Source organism: Acinonyx jubatus, chromosome C2, assembly GCF_027475565.1.
Source record: "Acinonyx jubatus isolate Ajub_Pintada_27869175 chromosome C2, VMU_Ajub_asm_v1.0, whole genome shotgun sequence".
NCBI lineage: Eukaryota > Metazoa > Chordata > Mammalia > Carnivora > Felidae > Acinonyx > Acinonyx jubatus.
The window spans coordinates 130,672,382-130,696,713 of NC_069384.1; the positions used below are offsets into that span (position 1 = coordinate 130,672,382).

Consider the following 24,332-nt stretch of genomic DNA (forward strand, 5'->3'; position numbering starts at 1 on the left):
ATGCTTCTTCATTTACTCATTCCAGAAAAAAAGTAGCTACCATTTATCGAGGGGTTACTGAATACTATGCTAAATGCTTTCATGCATTATCCTACCTAACTTTACAAATAACATTTAGAAAGGTACTATCATTATCTGTAAAAACAAACAAACAAAAAAACCACACACACACACGAAGAGACTGCGGATTCATGAGCCTGTGAACCGGAGTCCAGCATCAGAACAGAGCCCTTAGCCTGGGCATGCACGTCCAAGCCCCCTGCTCCTCTCCTGCCGGGGATAGATTTGTATTAATTACCTCCCCGAACCAGGTACCACTGTTAATTCCCCAACAGATGATGTTTGTGGGCATTTCTCTCACTACTCGCTGTCATCTATGGACTAGCAGCATTTGATCACTTGGATGCTTTTTAAAGTGCAGAATTTCAGGACCTGCTAAGTTGGAATCTGCATTTTAATGAGATCCTCAGGCGATCTGTGTGCCCACCAAAGTTCAAAAGCCGAAAGTGGGCTCATCCGTTTACAAAAGAAATTGTTAGTGAATAGAATTTTCTCCCGTTGGGGTGGGATGCTTTCCTTGTCCGCCTGCAAGAACTGGCGTGTGACAAGATGAACGGGCAGTAAACAGATCGTGGGAAAACTTGCAAACTAGCCAGCATTTCAAGAGCTGGTTTTATGTAGTAACTCATATACTTGTGACTATAACTTTATACCGTATACAAGTCAAGTAGTCCTATTGTCTGCTGGTAAAATGGGTTCTCACGATCACGTTGTGTCCTGCATATCGGTTTTATTTGCTTGTTATAAAATGTGAGCTTCTTGAGGGCTGTTTTATTCATCTTTGTATCTCTGGTGTGTAGTGCAGTACCGGAATGCAGTAGGCAGTTGTTGAGTGAGTAGTTCATGGGATAAAGTGACAAACATCAGTATTTTGAAGTAGTGTGTAGAGAAGCACGATTGTGCAGAGACCTCTAGGTACTTGGTTACCTGAACAGATTTGAGGAGCACTGTTTTTGGCCCTGCAATTTAATGTCTGTTTTTCATTTTAGAGCTGAGGGGAGCAGTAAAATCCAAGCCCGAATGGAACAGCAGCCCACTCGTCCCCCACAGCCATCTCAGCCGCCACCACCTCCACCACCTCTGCCATTCAGAGCTCCGACAAAACCTCCAGTTGGACCCAAAACTTCTCCTTTGAAAGATAACCCTTCACCTGAACCTCAACTGGATGACATCAAAAGAGGTAGGGAGCATTTTCTGGAACTGATAGCCACTGGGAGTTGGGTGTTGAGGCTTTTGTGGCGATCACAAGGCTATCATGTTGACATCACATGGGCACTGGTGGCATGGGCATTCTCTGCCATTGAAAAAATAATCTGCAGAGTTCACCATTCCAGAGGTGACGGAGGTGGGACTGTTACCACTTCTCTGTTTGACAAGGGAGGTCCAGGCAAGTGACTTGAGTTGTGGCTGTCTTTGCAGCTTTCTGTTCAGAGGCCCAGGATTTAAACAAGCATGACTGTCATCCAAAAGTCTATATGCCGTGCCTTTAAGGTTTTGGGAGAAGAGAATTCCAAGGTGTTGGGGTAAAAACCAGGTGTGTCAGTGTTAGTCTAGTATCTAGGTCAGAGGGATATTTAAAATACCAGGACCATTGGTTTGTACTAACAAAGGGTGTAAACATGAGAGTGCCATGGGACCTGGAAATGGACATGGCCTAGAAAGACCTAGAGGTCTGGTCGGGTTCTCACTTTGGCTTTCTCCTCATACAGGGAGGGGGTGGTTTTCGTTGTCCAGACTCTCAGGAAGTTATGAGGCTGTCGTATTTCAGATTTATAAAGTTTTATGAAACACAATGAAATCTGTAGCAGTAGTAAACAGGGAAAGATAGAGTTGTACTTGAGAAGTTTGCCTCTTCTGCCTTATAGAAGTGCTTTCAGTAAACAATCATTCTCTGCGTGGTGCACGCTTATTAAGCCTCCTGTTTTGTTTTTGTTCTTGATTTTGATTTTCCTCAGGGATATTGGAATGCTATTTGTTAAAGTTTTCACTTTAGTTGAACAAGAATTGGACTATGAGTGGTTAGTGATTGACAGTTACGCCTAAAGGAACCATGCGTGTTTAAAATCACATGGTATGTTTGGACAGGAAAATCTGGCATCTTTCTTGATGTGTCCTATGAGGTATCCTTAATGTATTCACCGACATTGAAAGGGTTAGGTAAACATGTTTTTCGTTCGCTGCTGTACTTCTATAAAAAAATGTAATACCTGGCAGGCATGGCTGTCAGTGAAATCTATACAGAGGGCAGAGGAGGCATGTTGTTTCCCCATTTTCCTTCCGTTACCATGGTTCCTCCTGCATGCCTCAGTTCCTTTGTGGGACAGGAAAGCTGAAAAGGACCTCAGAGGCTGTCTGCTGTGGCCTTTTATTTTTTCAAAGTGTCTTGGAAAAAAATCATTGACTCCCACCTCGGTCTCACTGCTGGTTAGAGGCAGATCCAAAACAAGCACCCAGATCTTCCAATTCCTAGTCAAATATTTTTCAGCCCTTTAGCATAATATTTCTCTTATTTGGTGTTTAATCCCATAATTCACAGTCTTTGTTTTTTTAAGTAGATAAGGCAAATAGGCTTAACTTACACAGAACCATCATTATCTGAAACAGTTTTCTTTTTTGTTATTTGGGGTGAAGTTAATGTTTCCGCTGTCTCTCTGAAGACAGTTTTATTTTGTTCATTTTGGTCTTAGTCGTTTTGTTTATACGTTTTTAAGGAATAAGAAGCAGGAATTTTAGTCATTCCTCATTGCTGTTGGTTTTGCCAATTCACTATTTACAGAAGGCAGCTTGCGGCCTTGAGAGTGGTTGCTGGCTAACCCCCGTCGTGTCATTTTATTCCAGAGCTGAGGGCTGAAGTTGACATTATTGAGCAGATGAGCAGCAGCAGTGGGAGCAGTTCCTCAGACTCTGAGAGCTCGTCGGGAAGCGATGATGACAGCTCCAGCAGCGAGGGTGAGGACAACGGTCCGGCTTCTCCTCCACAGCCTGCACACCAGCAGCCCTACAACAGCAGGCCGGCCGTTGCCAATGGAACCAGCCGGCCACAAGGAAGCAACCAGCTCATGAACACCCTCAGTAAGTGTGCTCTCCCTTTTCTGGCTCATAGAGGGGTGGCATGTCAGACTAGAGATGCAGCTTCTATATATCTTACACCCGAGTCTGTAAACCAGAAGATATTTAAGGCATAAGAAAGCATCCTGACAAAATTTGGAGCAGAAAGAAGTAAGTTACCAAACAGTTAAAAAAAATAAAAGGGGCGGGGGTGTTGGGGAAGCACAAAACTAGAAAATCTGTTCTTTTTTTTTCACCCACTGGCACAAATTAGTTTTTGTGAATTCTCGAAAATGCTGAAACATGAACAGCTCGGCTCTTTGTTTTTGCATTTACCAGGCTTTACAGGCTTTAGGGGCGATGCCCTCCACTATAGTGTCCCCTGCTTCTAGGTCTTTTTACAGTCCCAAGAACACAGTTGTGCAGACTGTGGTGTCCTGCAGCCCATAGACTTTGGAACCTGAGCCATTAGGGTATATTTGGGAACCAACTAGCCTTTGGCAAGAGGAAGAGGAAGGACATTGCTATATCTGGGTGGCTCTCTGTGCAGTTGATACTAAAGTAAAGGAGAGAAAAACAAGAACAAAAACAGATTTCTTCGTATTGGAGATGGGGAGAGTGCTTGCTCCCTATGCCGTTCTCTCTCCAGTATCCTAATGAATGCTTTCATCTGGCATGACTGCCTTTGAGGAGGTTGGAAGGTCTGGAGGCAATAGTTGGTAAGCTAACCTAGTTAACCCTACTACAGTGGACCAGGCGAAGGTAATTCTCAACTTCACCACTACAGACATTGTGGGGCAGATAAATCTTTGTCATGGGGGCTGTTCTGTGCATTGCAGGATGACTAAGAGCATTCCTGGCCTCTACCCGGTAGATGCCCTTCTCTTTCCCTTGTCCCCAGTTGTGTCAACCCCAAATATCTCAAGACATTGCCAGATATCCTCTGGGGGGCAAGACCACTCCTGCTGGAGAAACGCTACTTGAGTGAGTTGAACACTGTTAGGATATCAGTCGAGGATATTGTCTGCTATCCCATTTTCTGGGCCTACATTCTGGATGTCGGGATGCTTTGGTGCTATTCTCAGTTGGCCAGGAGTAGTAAATTTCATATTGGGAATTTGGTATTCCTAGTGGAATAGTGCCAGATAGCTACTGTGGCTTTGACTCAGTTCTCGAGTTTGCCCAGTCAATGCCAAATTATTCTTTCCTCCTAGAAAGAAAGAGAAAAAAAAAAAAAAAAAAAAAGGCACAGTGGGTGTTAATCTGCTTACCAGTATCTTAAAATCCTTTTAGCTCTTTATTGCGCACCAAGTCATCCTGATCTGCAGCTCTTCAAGTGGCAAGACCTTAACTTTATATAAGCAATTTCAAAACTAGATTTCCAGCTCCAGTTCCACTGATCTGTTAAAGCACATCATCTTACTTTTTAAGAGATCGTGCTCAACTTAGCTGATTGGGAGTTACCAGTTCTTGCCAGGCCCCTGTTGCCTTCCTTAAGTTTAGAACGGTAGTTGTTCCATTCTTGGGTGTCAGACCTCTTAATTGTAACAATTATTGAGCACCCCAAAGAGCTTTGTGTATGTGGCTTATATCCACTCAATATTACCATTAGAAATTAAAACTGAAATATTTAAATTATCCAGTAATTCATTTAAAATAACAATAATAAACTGTCACATGTTAACAAAAGTATCATTTTTATGAAAAACAAATTTTTCCAATCAAAAAATACTTAGTAAGAGAGTAACATTGCTTTAAAATTTCGCAAATCTCTTTACGATCTAGCTTAGTGGAAACCTGGGTTCAGTCTGTTGCCATAAGTTGTCTAGGTTGATGTATATTAAGAAAATCTGGCCTCACACAGGTGTGTAGTTAGAAGAGGAAGTACCCTCCTGAAAGGGTCTCAAGGACCCCGGGGTCCTCCACACAAACTGAGAAGGGCTGGTCTAGGAGTAGCAATCCAGTCGTATAGCGGTTCACTTTTGCTATAATCTGAGTGCTATCAACTGGGTCCTGTTACTCTATCGGATTAAAACGCTGAGCACTTCTATTCTTTACTCCTAACACCTGAATTCTGCACACTAAACAAAAATCTGAGGCTAAAGTAATTGAAGCTCTTCAGTTGAGAGTTGAGGTTTAAAGTAACTGAACAGGAGGGAATGCTGGATTAGCAGGTTACTGGTATAAACAGTATTCGGCTTCCTTGACGGGAAGCCTAACTCGGTGTTATTTTAGCAACTTCATGTGAACGATTCTAGATGGTGAATCGGTTATTTATACTTTTTTGCTATTAACACATTTAAAAGCTGTCTGGCCTGCTTCCCCCTGTTCTATCCTAGTACGTAGCATCACTGTGCTTTGCAGATATCAAGAATAGCATTTCTTTAAAAACGTTGACTGCGTCAGTTTTGTCACTGAGCCAAATCGGTTTTCCTTCCTAATTAAGTTGAATTGGCTTGTTTTACTATAGTGCGATAACCAAGGCGGTGAAACAAAGAATTGTGGGGAAGTCATTTTTAAATTGCGCACTTTTGGTGTGATTCTGTGGTTTTTGTTTTGTAGGAAATGACTTGCAGTTGAGTGAGTCTGGCAGTGACAGTGATGACTAGAGCCAGATCTTTCGAAATCAGCGTCTCGGTGCACAGATCTGCTGCCGGACCGGGCTGCGCTCGCATGGAGCCCATTGCCGAGAGGGACATGCTGTGGATCAGTGACTGTAGCAGGAGTTCGAGGCTCTGGAGGTCTCAGATACTCAAGTCTTTAACTTAGTGGTGATGGGTGATTTTCTCATGTAATTTTTGAACAATCTCATGTTGCAAAGTAGATCTATAGAAGAACTAACAGAATTCTATTGCTATTTGGTTAACACTGTTCATGAAAAACAGACAAATGTGCCCTGGTCTAGGTTACTCAAAGGCCATCATCTTAACCAGGACAGTGATTCACTTTTAAACCTCAGCAGCCACCAGTTTGGCCAGGTGGTCTGCACCAGTGAAATGAAACCTGGTCTTTGAGGGGTAGGGGAGAGAGGGAGACCTCAGACTGCAGCATAGAAGTATTTTACAACCACTTTAAACTGTTGAGACAAAGTGGTGAGGAGGTTTTGTCTGACCCAGCTTGACGAGCCTGTGTAGAGATTTGAGGAGGGAGTCCTAGAGCGGCTGCTGGGCAGGACCCCGGAGCTCCGCGAGTTCAGCCCCCTCACTTACAAGTGAGGAAAGAGAAGCACACAGCTGGTTCGTGGCCCGTCTCCTGCCCCCGCCCCAGCTTTTCCTGCTGCTCCCGCCCTTGAATCTCATTAACTGGAACTGGAGACTCTTGTTCATGGGACTTCTAGTTGTACGTCAGAGATTTTATTGGATTCCCAAAGATGAAGTGTTGGGTGCTTCTGGCTCAAATTCTGATCCAAAAAGTCCCTAGATACACGAGGCTGGCTGAGCAGATTAAACCAGCAGCCACTGTGCTGACACATGAGATTCAATTAAATTGGGGCTTTTAGTTCCACGTAGGTCCATACTGAGTGTTTCCCGTTCAGTGAATTTTAGTAAGGGGAGGTAGGAGTGGGAGAGAGGTATAGTGAAGGAACCTTTCTGAGCAAAAGAACCAGCAGCAGGCTTCCAAAAACCAGAATCTAGATAGGGGTTCTGCAATATGAAACGAGCACATTCTTAGATAAGGTATTTCTCTTCATGCTTTTGTACCACTGTTTGTGCCTGACTCCCAGACTGATTTGTATTTTTGATAAACTAGAAGAAAGTCACGAGATTGCCTTTTGCAGTGTGCAGTTTCCAAATGAATCTGTTGTTACAGGAAACTGGTCACTAGTAAATGTTCCATATTGAGTGAATGTGTGATAAATCATCCTGTGATTGGTATGGAGTAGCCTGTTTCTATAATTTGAATGGATACAATTTGAATGTCCTGAGAAATTTCCATTTGCTTTGGTTCAATGGGTGTTAAGAACATTTTGAAAATGATTTTCCTTCCTTGGGTTCTTCCACTCAAAGATGGCCTCTGCTTCCCCAGCAAGTGGATGGAAGCAGTCTGGACCTGGAAAGGAATTAGATGATTCGTGGTGGGGGCCTTGGTGAGAGTTGCACCTTATGGAGTCCCCTGTTTCATGTGCAGTGACTCCAGTGAGCTGGAGATGCGGGTCGGGAGCCATCATCCCGTGGCACACTCGCACCACCACCCCCCCACGTGTAGGTAATGGGGACACACTGGTACTCGGCGGTGGGTTCTCAGCCCATCGTGAGGTTTTGGTGGATTTAATGGCAGGTAGGAACTTCTTCATAATGAATTGATAATTGCTTATAATTCCTTGCTAATGACAGCTCAGGGAAGGTAAAGGTCATGATTGGGAGACTTGAATTGTTACTGGATGTGGGAATTGTTTCACTGCTTTTAACTTGCTCAAGCTGGGGCAGGTTCCAGGAACTTGAACTAAAAATAATCTATTTAAGCCTCACTCTCTTTTTTTTCCTCCTAAAGTCTTGATTTATACAGATAGAACTGTGGTTTTTCACATGTCGGGTCAAGATGTTTGTTTCTATAGGAAATGCTTGCATGTGGCACTGGGTTTGGTGAGTCGAGCTCTCTGGGCTCGTTTTCTCTGTCGCCCGTCCTACCTGGCCCTGCATGGTTAGCCTCCAGTTGGCTCCAGTTTGTTCTCTGCACGAAGCCTTCGGTGGTTCCCTCCCCACAACCCCCACCGCCTGCTCTCCAGCTTTACCCACCAGAATAAGGAATCTTGTCTTTTTGGAAATCAAGAATCTGGCCCCACAGACTACTACTTCTGAGTTACCTCGTGCCAGCCTCATTGGACTTACTCTTCGTGCCTCTGTGCCTTCTCAGTCCCTCCCTCCCTCTCCCCCGCCAAGCCCCAGTCCTGACGCTGTGTAGGTGCCATCTTCGCGGACTCTCCCTCTGTTCTTTTCTGCCCACTGGAGTGCTGTCTGTACTGACCTTCCTCTTGCTTGAGCTCTGGTTGGTGTGAACTCCTTAAAAGCAGGGACCGTCATTTTCATCTCTATTCCCTGGGGTGTCCACGAGAATAGACATTCAGATGCTTATAGCCTGGTGGGGAGGAGGCAGAGAAAACCAACCAGTGGAGTACAGGGGGCAGACGTGGGGCAAACATTCCAAGCATTTGGAGACAGCTGAAAACTATTTGTGATTTTCATGGTTTTGGAAGTCTCTAACTGAATTGTTAAAATTGCCTTTTCTCTGTCCTATACAACTTCTGCCATATCGTAAGTCATTAGGCAAGATATAAAGACTTAAATTCAGGGTGCCCAGGGAGCCATGGCAAGCCGCAGTAAAGACATGAATTGGGGAAACAATATAAACAAACGAGATCTGTGATGATGCCACTCATTATTTTATTTCTATAGCAGAATCATTTTTTTTTCTGTGTGTGGTATTAATATGTATGTGCTTCAGTGGTGGGAAAACTTGAAAATTCCAAAATCCTTGCTATCCTAATTGAGAGGCTGGTTAAGTAAGGTGTAAGTATGGTGTGTGTGTGTGGTATGTGTGTGAGTGAGAGAGAGAGAGTGAGTGATGTATTTATTAACATTATTTTGAAAGATAATAGTATGTTCTCTTAGGTACAGCCAAATTGGATGTTTCCATTTGGCAAGGAAGGTAGGATTTCTGAAACTCAGGCCTTAACCAGTAGGTTGGAAGACAAGACCAATTGAAGCGTTATGAAATGTGTGTTTTTGTTGCTTATGTTGTATCTGTCTTGGGTTGTCTTATTCTTTAATGATTTTTGAAATCTTGTGCCTAAAAGTTTATTTTGCGTAATTATGAAGTAGATGCGCATGTTTACATTTATGTAAAATGTTTGCATTTATGTAAAATACTTGCTGTGTAAAGTTTTTTTTGGTTTATTCTCTTAAAGATCACTATATTTAAGTAAAAAATGAAGGTCAGCAGTATATGTCTTGGTGGGTTTTATTTTTTTACTAGGAATCAATGAAAAATGTAAGGTTCTATTAATCCTTTATGCTTATGCCTGCTTCTCTAAATGAATTCCTTTTTAATTTGGTGTTTATGCTCATTAGGATGAACACCTCAGCTTCAAAAGGTGTGAAGTTCAAAACTGGAAGGATGTGAGCCACATGGCATCTGAGGCCATTACCCGGTCTGGAAAGGCAGACTTGGCTTTGACTCTAAGAACCATGCGGGGGTTAAACTGAATCTCGAGACATATCCTAATTCTTTTAGCACACCAAATTGCTTCCACCTGGAATGCCACGCCCGCCCCCCCCCCCCCCCCCCCCCACTCACTGGCTGGAAGTGATCCTGCCTCCTGCTTCCATTCCACACACAGCAATGCCCACAGCAGTCTTGCAAACTTCTAGGTGGGCAGTGACCATATTCCTTCTTAATTCTCTGGTGTCTCTCACCTAATGGGTGCTCAATAAATTTGGATTGAATACAATTATGCACTAAGAGAACTAGCCTAGGAATCCTCTGCTGCTCATTCTGTAACTGGCTCACATTTCCTCAGGTGGAAATAGGAGTTAGATTTGAACCAGGAATCTCAATGGGGAAGTGGTGGTGTCCATTCCTCACTCAAAGGAGTGTGGTCCTCAGTTAACTGTTGCCACACAATGACACGTAACAAAGCATCCCAGAATTCAGTGGCTTAAAATAAGCATTTATTTTGCTTACAGCTCTGGATTGGCGATTAAGACTGGGTGTGGCTGGACAGTCTGGTCTTGACTGGACTCCATATGCCTGGCAGTTTGCAGACTCAGCTGATCTAGGAGGACTTGGCCAGCACGGCTGGGGCAGTTCAGGCAGGCTCCTTGTGCCTTACCCTCTAGCAACCTAGCCCAGCACATTGTCATGGCAAAGGCAGAGATGCTAGAGTGAGAGAGGAAACAACTGCCTCTGTCACAATTGCTAACGTGTCATTGGCCAAAGCAAGTCACAGGGTCAAGTTCAGAATCAAGGGGTGGGCAAATACAGTGCATTCTGCCAGGTGATGGGAGGAGTTGCAAGGTGTAAGTACAGAGAAGTGTGAGAATTCGGGCGATCACTGCAATCAATCTACTTCCTCCACGTACGCCATGTCCCTACCATGGTTGACAACACTGGACCATATAATCACTAAGTCCTTCCTCAACTTGGCTTTTCTCCTGGCCAGTTAAATAAGAGTCCACGTAGGGGTTAAGGCCAGTTTCTGTCCATGGTTCCTGCAGAGGGCACCCAAACCAAGCAAAGGCTCCTCTGGACTTGGCACTCTGCCCTATTCAGAGTAGCGTGCTTCCTTTCCAACCTTTCCAACCTAGAGCACCATTCATTGCCTATTGCTAAGTAACAAATTACCCTAAAACTTAGTGGCTAAAACAACAACCATTTTATCTCATGGAATCTGTTGGTTAGGATTTAGGACAGAGCTTGGCTGGGCAATTCTTTTGGCTTCAACTGAGGTCACTCAGTGGGACTCAGTTGGCAGATGGGCAGGACTAGAGAATTCAAACTGGCTTCACTCACGTGTCTGGCACCGTGGTGGGGATGGCTGGAAGCAGGCTCATTAGGACTGTCAGCCAGAGACTCTCTAACACAGCAGTCTCAAGGTAGTTGGTCTTCTTACGTGATGGCTGCTTTCTCCTAGAATGAGCATCCCAAGAGCTGCTTGGTTGTTTATGACCTAGCCTGGAAAGTCACACAGCATCACATCCACAGTATTCTATTGCTCCAACAATCAAAAGCCCACCTGGATTCAAGAGGGACACAGACCCTACATCCTTAATGGAAGAGCATGTAAAAAGCCACCTACTCAAAGTCCTTTTCCCCCCCTCCCTTCCCCGCCCCCCCCCCCCCCCCCCAGTGTATTTGGTCTACGGCCATTGTTCTCAGATGAGATGTTTCTCCAGAGTAGTGGCTCCTAAAATGTGGTCCCTGGTCCAGTACCATCAGCATCCCCTGGGACCTTGTTAGAAACATAATCAAGCTTCCCCCCCCCCCAAGATCTGTTGAATCAGAAGTTCCAAAGTGGGCCCCAGTAATCTGTGTGACAAACCCTTCAGGACATCCTGATAAACCCTAAAGCTTTAGAACCTCTGCCCCAAGGAAACAGACTCCCTTGGTGACCCTCAAGTGATGACTATGGTATGACTGCTTTCAACTTCCCATCCCAGGTGTTAGACTGAGGGTAACCTGGAGTGGTGCATGCAGTGGGGTATGGTACTCTATGAACTGGAACGTCAAAAACCAACATCTACAAGAGGTATTAAGGGCGTGGAAAGATGGCAAGATAATTCCTCACTGTCCTTGAAGAAATTACAGAAACCAAAATAATGACATATTCAATTCTCTTGAGATAATAGCATCTTGGCAGATTTTCATGATTACATGGGCCCCGTTTCCCTTCTATAAAGGTGGTAGGACAAGGGGGGGGGGGATAGACGGCAGAGGAAATAGCTTATTTCTTCCTTTAGCGAGGTTGTTTCTTGTAAACTTGTCTGACTCTAACTGGGCTGAAAAGAACTCAGGTGAGCCCCCCCCCCCAGAGAGGAAGCCCCTCTGATAAAGGGAATGTGAGTTCACTTCCTCTATTGCCCCCGGGGTAGGGGTGGGGACATTCCTTAACCCTTACTTTTGTGTGATTTGCAACCTCTCAGAATGGTTACAAATGAAGATGCTGGAGAGGAACCCACACTCCTGGAGCCTCTGGGCCCATGGGTGGCAACTGGGAGCTGCTGAAGTGTAACAATCTCCCTGATGAATTGCCAAGATACTTGATCTGTGAGCTCATTGTTACCAAATGCAAGATCTGAGTTTCACTGAAATTGGTTCACTATAGAGGAGGGATTGGGGGAGATAACTGAAGTAAGGCAGTCATTGGAGCAGAAGTCGCCCTAATTATGAGGTTTGGAGATTCGTAAGCAATTCGACCCATGTGTCCTCTATGCCCATATTAGAGTGATGGATGACCAGTATGTCCCATGATGCTCAGAAAATTTGTCCTACCATCTTTCCAAGCACTGCTTTCTAAGTACTAGTTACCAAGTTTCCTCTAAAGACCTTACTTTGCTCACAAATTTGTCATTCAGCTGGCTTTGCAGGCGGATAAAGACTTCTGGGGCCAAACCCCATCCCTGTGCTTCCTTGGTTGTTAGGAGCCTGTGGGCTGACCTGGATCTTTGGGGATCAGTTGAACGGAGCTTGGGCCTCCGTTACTGGTGAAAGGGTTAAAAACCAGTCCAGACTGAGAGAGGAAAAGTCGGCCCTGTTTCTGGCATTCATCAGAGTGCCACAGCAGACACTGATAAAGCCAGCTGCAAAGTTAACGGGAAGCAATCTTCCTGCCAGATCTGCCGTATCATGATCACTCTTTTGAGGGACTACTGCTCGCCTTTCAGTGACGGCCCCAGCCTTGCTTTTTACTCCTGCAACCTGAACAAAAATCACGGTGAACTTTTGTGACAAAATTTTGCAGCGTGCAATCCTATCAGTAAGATTGAAACTTTCCACTCTTGCCTGGAAGACCTGAGCCACGTGAGTCACTTTGACACAGAGAAGCAGTTTCAGTTTCTACCGTAGATACAGAAATTCTGATAGGGGTTTTCAGGCATAACATTCCATGCTTTTTTTCCCAACTAACTTTGTAGTTTTCCAAGGAATCAGGACCTGGGTCCACTTCCTAGTCCAGGCTTCATCTTGACCCCCGTTATACACTGCCTGCTCTGCTTTGAGCCTGTCCCCACAATGCTGCTTTTACATTCTACCTATACTCCACCTCTGCCCCCAGATCCTATCATAATCTGGTCTTTCTTGGTTTGGTGAAATGCCCCATTGTTCTCTGGTGTTCGGTCTCCCTCTGCAAGTCAGCAAACCTAATTTTGTTGGTCTACATGAGTTTTGTTGGTTCATCCCTGGTGATATTCATCAAATGGGCCAATGTGCTGCAAAGTGTGAGAACCACTGCTCTTTTTCACTGATTTGTAGTAAAGGCTGTGGTCCAAACTGCCGTCAAAAGTGGACTCATGCAACCAGCCTCAAAGGGGGAAGAAAGAGACCCCAGGTCCCAAAGAGGTGACCGATTTGGTGTGAGTCACCAAATAATCATGACACAGATAAAACCCAGCCCTCCCTGAAGAGTTTCTAGGTGTCAGAAATTTTAACCATATAATCACTAAAATTCAACACAACCCTGAAAATAAGGTACTATTATTCCCAGTATAAAGATGACAAAAACAGAAAAGTAAATTATGCAAGATGATTAAACAGTGCACTGGTGACAGCCAGGCTTCGAACCCAGATACGTGAATCCAGTCCTCTTCCTTTTTTTCCCAAAAGCAAACTACACCACCTCTTTCACTACCTATGCCTCCCTGGGAGAGGCAGCCTCTCTCGAGTGGACCTATCAGAATCAGCCAAGAGCTTTTTAGGTGTGAGGAATCTTCCCAAATGTTTGCCTCAAGTGGCTCAGCACCTATTCCTGCCAAAAGGAAAAGTAAAACCAGAGACGGCCACTGTGACGGACACTGTGTACCCAGCACCCATTCACCCCATTTCTGCTCCCCACTATATCATCCAGTAGCCACCCTTTCCTTACACAGCTCATCTACTTCTGGAGAGTCGCCAGGGAGTGGGCTACGAGTGTTCTTGTAGCTTTTGCCCCTGTGGGTTCAGGAACCCAGCTGTAATCCAGTTAGCAGGTGGCATTCTCCTGATGATATGAATTGGTTCAGGAATGGGCATGTGACCCCAAACAGGCAATGAGGCTCAAGGTAAGATTTTGGGGTGGCTTCTGGAAAAAAATGTCTTGGGGGCCACTGGAATAGATGTTCTCTCTTCCTCTGGATATCGTAGGGTGCAGATGTAAGCCTGAAACTGTAACAGTCAGCTTGTGACCACCCCAAAGATCAAACTAACAGGAGAGATGCAAATAGCAGAGAGGACAGCTCAAGCAGAGAAATGGAGTGGGAGCCTTGATTGAACCATGCCTGATCTCCACCCTACCTCTGGAGTTTTTACCTTATATTGGCCAATATATTTCACCCTGTGGTTTATATGATATTTAAGTTGGATTTTCTGCCACCTACCAACAAAAGCATCTAAGCTGGCATAGCCTTTTTTAGCGACCCAACTGCACCTCTGAAGACCCTATGATATTTTCAGCCACTCCATGTGACAGCCTCAGGAGCAGCTGAAGGAATCCATCACCACTCCTAGGCAGGCCCTGTCACCACTGGAGGATAGCGTCCCCACCCACAAGCTGTTAAAGCCAAAAGACAATTTAGCCCTTGTTACAGTTTCTTCCGGGTAAGGAAATGGAGGCTGTGAGACGCGACAAACCCAGCCTGAGCCCAGGTGCCAGGACTCCGGGTTCATCGTCCTTCCCTCCACACTGTGGCCCCTCAGTTCCCTACAGGACCAGCAAGTGCTCTCTGGAAACATCTAGCTACCTATCCTGTGGCCGCCTGGCCTGCTTATTACAGGTGCCCCTGTTCCTGGGGAACCTGCTCCCTCCACCACAGTTAGCATTTCAGGGCAGGGCTGGGGACAGCCCGTCTTCCTTCATCTTTCATTTCTCCATTTCACAATTCCACAGGGGGAGAACTACTATTATTATATACATATATATAAACACGTGGCTTTGAACCCTTTTATTTTCAGGGCCTTTCAGAACCCCCCTTGCAATACTTGGAGACAGACCCCTCTAATATTGTGGGATCTGGTTACAAGAGCATAGGTGGAGGCTCACACACCAAATGTCTACGTATTTACATTATAATCAAACTAACAGAGTGTTCTTAAATATGCTCTCTCTGCTTACCTGTCAGTCACACCTTCATAAAGACCTAGGAGGCTGGGTTTGAATATGGACTATTTAGATTCCTCAAAGTTCTGTGGCAGCACGAGGAGAGCAAGGCCCAGCCCGCACCGAGAGGGGCCTCGTGTGTATCTCTGTGGCAACTCCAGCCCGCCTATCCGAGCCCCATCTGCAACCCCTAAACACAGCTTGTCCCTGGTCACCCCTCGTGCTTACAGGCGTATGCAGGTCATACTCAGGCAGGCAGACTTGGGGAAGAGGCCTCAGGCTCAGGACCGCTTGGGTGAGAACTGTGGTCTCCTGGGTACCTGGAACACCGTCTGGGAGAGGGGTGTCCAGTAGGCATGTCGCCTTGGCCTCACAGACTCCCTGCCCTGTGGGGAGGGTCATGGCCAGAGGAGGGCCAGATTGGTACCCTCTAAGGCAAGAGACCCAGGACAGGGCCCCTCGTGCCAGGTCCAAGGGCAGTGCCAGAACGCCATCTCGTTCTAAACAGGGTCCTAAAATAAGGCTGGGGTGAGGCTAGGTTAGCAAGACCAGGCTCTGTGACTTTGGCTAAGTCCCTCCCTATCTCTCAACCTCCGTTTCCTCCCTTGTCTCTGAGTGGGACTGGTCCACATTCTAGAATCCTCTGCAGAGCCTCAGAAACAGTGAATTCAGACCCCTCATTCCAACCAGTAATGCTGGGACTCTGGTCCAAAACCCCCAGGGAAGAAAAAGCCACAGTGGGGAAACAAACCGCTTATATTTCTTGATATCCGGAGATCCCAGCATGAAGGTGCAGCTTTCATGGGAGCAACATCACCCCCAAGGTGTGCAGTAGAGCCTGGGGGAACCCAGCTGGCCAATGTGCCCATCTCCGAAGACCTCACCCTTGGGCTGATCCCATCTGCTACAGACCCGCTAGTGACAGCCCGCTGAGCCGGAAGCTCTTGTCTGAAGCCCATCTCTGAAGACCTCACCTTCAGGTTGATCCCATCTGCTACAGACCACTAGTGATGGCCCGCTGGGCCAGAAGCTCTTGTCTGCTGAGTCCCCAAGACTCAGGCACGTTAAAGTGCTCTGTACAAAAGCTCAACAGCCTCCCTCCATCTGGTAACAAACAAGGAAATCCCATTTGAGGTCTGCCACTGGGGAGACATCTTTCCAAAACAAAGCTCAGCCCCACTCAGGAAAGATGGTGGTACCAGGCAGCTCACAGTCATGCCAGACTAACGACCCTGCAGAAACACGAGGGGCTCAGGCACACGAGGGCAAGGCTCTGCACTCCAGAGACACAATGGGAAGGTCACAGGGTGTGCACAGGAGTCAGCAGGCAGCCAGGAGCTGGAGCTCAGGACAGAAATGGTCTCTGCCTAGAACAGGTATTCAGTCGTAGGGCCTCACATGGGGAGACCCGGGGTGGCATTCTCCTAAGGACCGGAAACACCAGAAGCCTGCCCAAGTGTAGGCTCAGGAAGCCACAGCCTCTGGTGGTGAATCTCCTGAACAAGAGATGGACATAAGGGGCATTCACAAGACAGAGGTCCAAGTACTGAGAGCCACGAGGTCAAGGTGGTGCTGGGGATGGTGAAACTATAGAAGCTACCCTCTTGGGAAACACTGAGAAGCAGGAAGGCCACTGTTCTGCTGTTCACAAGCTGAGCACCCAGCTGGGCCTCCGCCCTTTCCCAGGGGCAGAGCACCGGTTTGGTGGCTTTCTCAGGGCTTTTTCACAGTTGGGTCCCTTCTTGGGGGAGCTGCATCCACATGAGGCTGTGCTGGGCTGTGGCCAGTTGAGGGGTTCCTCAGCGGGTGCAGAGCTGGGAGCCACTCCAAGAAGGCGGGTTCATTTCCCTGCTTTGTGGTTCACAGGCCTGGAGAGACCTGACGGCCGGCTGCCCCGGGTGAGAATGCCCACATTTCTGGAGAGGTCAGAGGAGTGGGGAGGCCTGTCCACCACATGACCCAGATGGGATGACGACAAATTCAAAAAGCCCTGCAGGTCTAGGCGTAGGTAACAGTTGTGAGCCAAGTCCACGGTCTGGGTTGGTAACATTCCGAAGAAAAAGGGCACTGTAGGTCGGCGATTTGGCTGGATGGTAGCAATGGGAAAACGGTTCCCAGCGGGGGCATGTGGAAGGTTCTCCGGTACCTCAGATGAAGACAGGGTGCAGTGGTCCTAAGTTCTTCCGGTTGGACCGAGTTAAAAGCATGTCTTAGCAGCAAGAGCTCGTCCTTATTTTTGTCACACAAAGGTGACGGAAACCGGACCGGGGGGTGTGAAGTCAATTTGATGAGGGTGGAAAAGCTGCTGCCGATCCTGTGGGATGCAGCCTGCCTTCTCCGCAAAGGCCCTTCACGTGAAGTAGCGGCAGGACGTGGAGTCGATGTAGCAGTAGGGGGTGCACTGCAGGTCCCCATATGACCTGAGGGGGGCAGATATGGGTCAGGGTGCGCGCAGGGCAGCGGGCACGACGGCTCCTGCCCAGGCCTCAGGACCAAGGCACGTTCTGAGGCCACCTCTGGTGACTTCTGGTCCACCCTCATCAGACAGCTGTCACTACTGCTACCTCACTAAGGGCCTCAGGGTTTGCCAGAGAGTGCTCTCATTCTCACTTGGGGTAAGAGGCTTGGGGCAGTTGAGTTCAGGCCTCTGCGGCTTTGCCCCTTGAGCCCAGCTGAGGGATCTGGGTGGAAAGAGTTGGTAACCATGTTCTTAACACAGCATCTCTGAGAGAATCACTCCCTTCTCAAGACCTGAAAGGTTTCCAGGCGCAATCCATTGGTCATACTGTACTGATGCAAATGTTCTATTTCTGTGCGGTCCAGTCCGGCAGCCTCTAGCCATGTGTATCTACTGAGGTCTTAAAATAAGGTTAGTAGGAATGAATAATTGCATTTTTAATCTTAATTAATTTGAAGTTAAATAGCAATGTGTGGCCGGGGGCCACCAGATTGGACAGCACAGCCTATACCTCTGTAAGCCCAAGTGCTAATGTATGATGGTTACACATTATACCCATATTCACAAGCATCCCTTGAGGCCTCTAGAGATTACATGAGTAACCACAGTGAACCAGTGGGTAAGCCCCAGGCTCTATGCAGTCCTGTGTTCCATGTCCAGTTATCTACACTGACTTGTCTCCATGAAGCCATCAATCAGCTCAGACCTGCCACCTCTCTGGCAAGTGCCAGAGGATAGGGCACTTCAGGGATAGGGCAGTACATACAGACACAGAGATACAGTCAGGTCCTGGCCAAGCCTAAAGTGCTTGGAGTTTTGGAACTACAGATCTGTAGTTCCCCCAGCCTGGTTCGAGACGCTGGTGTGTGTTTGGGGGTGGGCATTGAGGAGAATGCCTTCCATTGAGGAATGCCTTCCATTCCTTGGACAGAGGACAGAGGGGTGGACAGAGTCAGTGGACAGAGGGGTGACAGAAAGACAGGACTGGTGTCTATTTCCCAGCCCTGCTGAGGGCCTGGGTCCAAGCTTACCAGAGGAATAGGGCTGAAAGCAAAGGCTGAAGAGACTGGACTCCTGAGGGACCTAGGAGGTATGAAGGGCCAGCGATCCATTGTGGAACCAACAGAGAAGCAGAACTAGGGAGGAAAGCCTTCTCATTTTCCCTATAACACTATACAACTCCACATCTGTGAGGATTAGGGGGAATGTGGTATGGTTTTGCATCTCATAGGCCCAGTGTCCTTCAGCTGGCTTGGGAGATGTCAACCGTGGAGGTCAATGTGAACACCCACTGGAGAGTCCCAGATAGAAGTAGAGGGGTCCCTGAAGGGGGTACTAACTTCCCGGGGTTTTCTTGGAACAGTCATGAGCCAGCAAAATTAGATGTTAATGGTGGTGTGATCTCATCTGCACCTATAGTCCTGCCCTGGGGGTCGGAGTTGTTGCAGAGAATTCAGGTGCTTAGATTCTTGGAAATGCCCTGGTACCTCCATCCTCCACTGGGCTTCCTCCAGACCCACTTTCCAGAAGACTAATGTGGTCATGGTAGCCACTGGGATTGGGAGCTGCTCACCCAGGGGCAACAGCTGAACGTAGAGATTGCTGATTGCCAGGGGTCCGGGATGGAGCTGGTGACTCTCTGTCTCAGCTCGGCCTCAGAGGCACTCAGGCACCCTAAGAGGGCACAGAGGGCACGTGGTCGTTATGTGTGTGTTGCTTGTCTCCCTTAGGTGAGCAGGGACCATGTGTTGTGCTATTTGTCACCATACCTCAGTGTCTAGAAAGTACCAGGAACATAATCAGCATTAAAAAAAGTATTTGTGAAGGAAAGAGGAGGAAGCAGGCAGAGAGGGAGGCAGGGGTGTCATAATAGCACGTGAGGTGATTCCTACCCAGGGAGATAGGTCTCGCAGGTCAGGTGGCCAAAGTCAGAGCCGTCGCAGTCCTCCACTCCCTTGTGCTGGTGACCATCTCCACAGTAGGCCCGGTGACAGCCTGAGGGACACAGGGGAGTGTAGCCCTGAGAGGGTGCTGGGGTGGGACAGGCCTACCTTAGCCTGTAAGGACTGTGTGGCCTAAAGGATCCACCCAGAGCATGCACCCTCTTAAGCAGACTCCCATAAAGCTTCAGATGCATCCGGGGACTGCCCCCCCTGCCCCCCCAAATCCCACACCAGAGAATAAGGAGACCCAAGCTCCAGCCCACTCCAGCTACTTGTTAGCCAACAGAACAAGAGCAGGCCCCTTGGCCTCCCTGAGCCTCAATATCTCTATCTCAAACCTGGGGCGTGGACACCACCTCCCCTTCACAGGACACACCGTGGGTTCCGATGGAGTGAGAGTCAGGAGACTGCGCACTGGGCACAAGTGATGGCCACGGCGGCTCTCGTCTACAGAGAACTTCCACGACCCTCTTTTTACGGGGTTCCTTCCTGCTGTGTGATCTCCTATTTGACTCTGTCTGCACCAGGGGCAGAAGGGACTCCAGGCAAAGCGGGCATGCCGGGGATCACCATCCTGGGAACTGTCCCGGCAAGTACAGCTACAGAGAGAGAGATCCAGCCACTTCTCGGTCCCTGTGCCCATCGCTGCTCATTTACACATCTCCGGCCCTCAGCCAGGCCGGCTCCTCACAGCAAGGACTTCAAAATCATTCAGTGAAGGGATGTTGAATCCTTACTACACCCAGACGACCTGGCGCACATCAGCTCACAGCATCTCTAAAGAGCTGAGCTGTCAGTACCGACACAGCCAATTTTCAGTGGAGGAAAGTGAGACTTGAGCTGTGAACTGCCCTTCATTCCCCACTCACTGAGAGCCTCCTCTAGGAACATTCGAACTCTACTCCGTCCGGCTCCAAATCCCCCACTTTACACACCACCTCCTGTTTTTGTCACGTGATTAAAAAAAGAAGGAAAGCAAACCCTCCAGTGCGGTGCCGCCTGCCTGTCCCCATAGCATCCCATCAGCCTGAAGTCTGCTTCCCCTAGGAAGGCCTTTGTCACCAGGGCTCCATCTGCTAAAAGTCCTGATGCAAATTCTTGGCTTCTCCCTTTCATCTTTCACTCTGTATCACCTTTATCTTTTGATAAAGAACGGGAACTGGAACGTGGGCTTTGCCAAGAAGTAGGATTCAGGGAAAAGGAGGGATTGGTGGCTTCTCTAGGGGCAAGACCCTTGACACTAACCCACAACGATATGCGTGGGCAGTAAAAAGTCAGCATTTGGCCTGAATGGGAGGGCCGTCCCCACAGCAGCCCAGGGGTACTCCCTCTGGCTTGGAGATCACCCCAACCCACCAGAGCTGGCATCCAGGGGCTTGCCCTCCCTCATCCAGGCCCTCCCCAAGGCAGGCACCACTCACTGATGCAGCTGTCACCCACGTCGTCATTTCCGTCATCACACTCCTCCCCGGGCTGCAGGACTCCATCCCCGCAGGAGCCACGGTGGTCCACAGTGTAGTCCACAGGGTGGAAAGGGGTCACCTGGCCAAAGAAACACAGGACAGTTACTAGGGATGGCATGACAGGTTGTTGGCACTGGGATGGAGACCCCGGGTCTGGGCAGGGGGGTTCCTCCCGGATGGGAAAGGCACCCCTCTCCTATGGCCCAGAGCTCTGCACTTGGTGGGAAGGCTGGACCAGATCAGGACAGCATCCTGGCCGTGTGGGGATGGGAGACCGCCTGGAACCCTGCCTCCAAGAGGAGGTCCTATGTGGCGGGCGGGGGCACAGAGAACTGCTCAGAAGCAGAGAAGAGGAGCGTGCCCAGCCCTTCCACGGAGACAGACTGCAGAAAGCTCTGCGCTAGGCCCAACCGGTGGCCCTTCTTTCCTCGGGTATGTCCTGAGGGTCTGCCTCAGGGTACCTGGATGGGGAGCCAGCCAAGGCTGTCCTTGAAGTACAGAGATCTCTGATCTTTGCGGAAGGCAATGGCGTTTTGGGTGTTCAGCCTGTCGAGCTCCTCCTGGTTGTTGACCACAAAAATCTGCCAGAGAACACACTGGTGAGGATTCCAGAAAACACTTCTATAGGGGTCAGGGGAAAAGCTGGAAGAGGACACAGAATCTCCATCCTTGGGCTGGTTAACAGTGGGAGGGGGAGTCTGCATATCACACGCCGGGGATCCTCCTGAAGTCGGGAGGGATGTCCTGATCCCCCCATCTTCTCAACCCAGTTCCTAAGGTCTGGGTTTGCAATAAGAATGTCCACAATTTAAAAATGTTCTAACATTTAAAATGTTCCCGAGGCTTAAATAAAAACATGATGTCATCTAATCAAGTAATTCAACATCTGGAAAGGAGTCTTAACAAAACTGGTATACTCAAAGGTGTTCATTACGGTTTTATTTACATCAGTGAAAAGCCTGGGAGCACCGTACAAGTACCCAACAACAGGGCCCTGGTTAAATAAATCACAGCACAGCCGCATGATGGATGGATGATTATGCAGCCATTCAAGTGATGACTTAACGTCCAGGGTTACCTCTAAATAATCCAAGGGAGGGTGGGCAGTAGTGAGTGGGTATAAAGAGGAAACAGGATTAACCAGGAGTTGATACATGTTGAATTTGGGTGAAGGGTACATAGAGATTTATTACACTATTTGTTCTGCTTTTGCATTTACTTAAAATTTTCTATAATTTTTTGTCCTTAAAAAAAAGACAAAGAAAAAAAAACCCTCAAGTTGGACCCACAACCAAATGGACAACTTGGTTTCCTAGATTTTTATTTTTCCCTTGTTTTCCAATTTCCTATAATGAGTGCGTACCAGGTATAATGAGGAAATCAGTTTATTAAAAGGCTTTTACAAGCTCTTGGAGGATCAGGTGAGAGGTCCTAATGGATAACCACCAGATTTTCTCCCAGGAGCCTTACCACAGGAACATGAGGGGAGCTGGACCCATACATGGATTCCCTGTAGGAGGGGTTATTCACATTCGTAGGGGTTCCACAAAGACAACTTCCTGGAGGCCCGGGAAATCCTCTGTCCCCTTTGGGTCCCATCACAAGTTGTCCTAGGTAGCAACAGAATGCTGTGTTACTAGAGCAAAGGAAGTGAAAAACAAACAGCCCCGGGGAGATGTGAGCAACCTTTACAACAGAAAGAAGGTCAAAGTCCACAGCATCTTAGGGTAGGCCCTGGGGAGAGGTCTAAAGAGACTCTTTTGATCCAAGATATGGAGGAAGTGATGTTCTCTGTGGGTCCCTTAACCATACCGGGTGTTGGGGTACCTTCCCCAATTCTCTCCGTTCCCTTTCTCTATACTTTGGAAACCAGACAGACATTCTACTTCCCAGATGACCTTGCATGCAAGGTCTGTGATGGGAGAAGGGTAAGCATCTGAGAAAGTCTATCCTGATAAGGAAAAAACAGAGCTGGTGAGAGACCTAGCTTCCTCCTTCTTCCTGTCTAGAAGACAGACAACATGCCTGGTGCAGCAGCAGCCACACTGCAACCCTGAGGTAATAGGTATGAGAAGAGAAGCCAACATACAGGAAAGACCAGGGGCTCATGGGGCATGGGACCCTGATGGTGACACTTAGAAGCTGAACCAAAGTCAGCCATTGTTGACCTCTCTGGACCTCCTCGTATGAGAAAAACAATCTCCTTTTTGTTTAGACTATTATTAACAGGGATCTAAGGAACACAATGCTGACAACTTCTATTATTTTTTTATTCATTTTATTTTCTTCTTATTTGTGAGATCTTTACGAAGGAATATCTAAAGGTGGGTTTCTTTCATTCCTTCTGGAAGAAAATGGAATGCCTGAAAATGCTCCACCTACTTATTCTCCCCTGGTACTGAGAAGAGTGTCGTGAACATATATGATTAGGAAATGTATTCCCTGCAATGTGGGTGATCTGCTTGGGCAGTAGTCTTCACCTAGACTTTTAAAGGTCCTAATGTCCAGGCCACAGTCCAGACCAATTCCATTAAGAATGCAGAGAATAGAACCCAGGCATCCATACTTTTAAAAGCTCTCAAGATGATTCCAGTGTATACTAAGGTCGCGAACGCTGGTCTAAGGAAACGGTCTTTGCACAAGCCATTTCCCTACTAGATTATTCTTCCTTCACCCTCCATCCCTCCTTCCTCAGGTGCCTTCCAGCTAGCTCCTGATCTGGATTCATCACTTCTGCAGGGAAGCCTTCTGAATCTTCGCACTCTGGCACGTTCACTTGGATAATGTCATAGTTCCCTATGCCTTTTCTTCACAGCACTTATCTCTGTTTGCGATTTTGTATCTTGTGAGATTATCCGATCAAGGTCAATCTCCCCCAGTGGAATATAAGCTCCACAAGGGCAAGGTTGATACCCGTTTTCATTCACAAGGGTGGGATACACAGTAGGGACATGATACATGCTTGATGATGGAATGAATGAATGTAGACTCACTGGAAAGAAAAGGTCTTCAGAAAAGGCTTAAAAACCCCGGTTGGCAGAAAAGAATGAGAGCAAGAGCCATCCAACAGGGAGAGAGGAAAGAGGAAACATAGAGACTGACAAAGGAAGGAAGGAAGTATGCCTCCTCCTGGAAAAATAAGGACAAGTCTGGAGGCCAGTCACTGGTTTCAGGTTGTATAACTTCCCAAGGCAGCCAGCAACTAGGGATACAGCTGGCAGATTCCAGAAGGGCAGAAAGTAAAATGACTCCAGGGGAAAGGTCTGGTCAGGAGCCCAAAGAAGCAGCTTTAGCTAGAGGAAGAAACCCCAATGGGAATACCCTCCCCACAACCTTGAGCCTTCCTGAGCTGGTGGACAGATATGTCCAAGATCAGAAGAATGCCAGTTCGAGGGCTGGGGCGGGGGCGGGCATTGCCAACATTTCATACCAGGTTGTGGTGGTTGCTTGAACAAGAAATAAGAGTACAACGCTGTAGGAGGAGCTCCAGTCCCGTGTTCTGATGTTTTCAGCACAGCCCAGAAAGACACAGACTCCACCAGGCCAGGAATACTCTGGGTAATTATCACCCCCGG

At 47.6% G+C, this 24,332-nt stretch overlaps 2 protein-coding genes and 1 long non-coding RNA gene across 5 annotated transcripts in view; 1 reads left to right on the forward strand and 2 right to left on the reverse strand.

The window, feature by feature from the left end:
* EAF1 (ELL associated factor 1) overlaps positions 1 to 14,148 on the forward strand; it is a 19,599-nt gene extending 5,451 nt beyond the window's left edge. Inside the window, exons 4-6 of one of the 2 annotated variants that reach the window (XM_053221489.1) lie at positions 1,050 to 1,240; positions 2,899 to 3,132; positions 13,942 to 14,148. In XM_053221489.1, coding sequence (XP_053077464.1) covers positions 1,050 to 1,240; positions 2,899 to 3,132; positions 13,942 to 13,982 — 466 coding nt within the window. In that variant the 3' untranslated portion in view covers positions 13,983 to 14,148. Of the gene's footprint in view, positions 1 to 1,049; positions 1,241 to 2,898; positions 3,133 to 5,670; positions 9,051 to 13,941 lie in introns of those variants that run through there. The other variant, XM_015068480.3, reaches the window with a different exon arrangement.
* On the reverse strand, positions 9,755 to 12,924 carry LOC128315306 (uncharacterized). Its single transcript, XR_008297992.1, has 2 exons — positions 10,618 to 12,924; positions 9,755 to 9,984 (listed from the first exon to the last, which is right to left on the reverse strand). It is a non-coding gene; the product is annotated as an uncharacterized LOC128315306 (long non-coding RNA).
* Positions 14,149 to 15,631: 1,483 nt separating the features above from the next.
* COLQ (collagen like tail subunit of asymmetric acetylcholinesterase) overlaps positions 15,632 to 24,332 on the reverse strand; it is a 59,441-nt gene continuing 50,740 nt past the window's right edge. For both annotated transcript variants that reach the window (XM_027061878.2, XM_027061879.2), the window contains exons 13-17: positions 22,228 to 22,367; positions 21,219 to 21,338; positions 20,716 to 20,836; positions 19,244 to 19,346; positions 15,632 to 17,313 (exon numbers count right to left, since the gene is read on the reverse strand). In XM_027061878.2, coding sequence (XP_026917679.1) covers positions 17,244 to 17,313; positions 19,244 to 19,346; positions 20,716 to 20,836; positions 21,219 to 21,338; positions 22,228 to 22,367 — 554 coding nt within the window. In that variant the 3' untranslated portion in view covers positions 15,632 to 17,243. The remainder of the gene's footprint in view (positions 17,314 to 19,243; positions 19,347 to 20,715; positions 20,837 to 21,218; positions 21,339 to 22,227; positions 22,368 to 24,332) is intronic.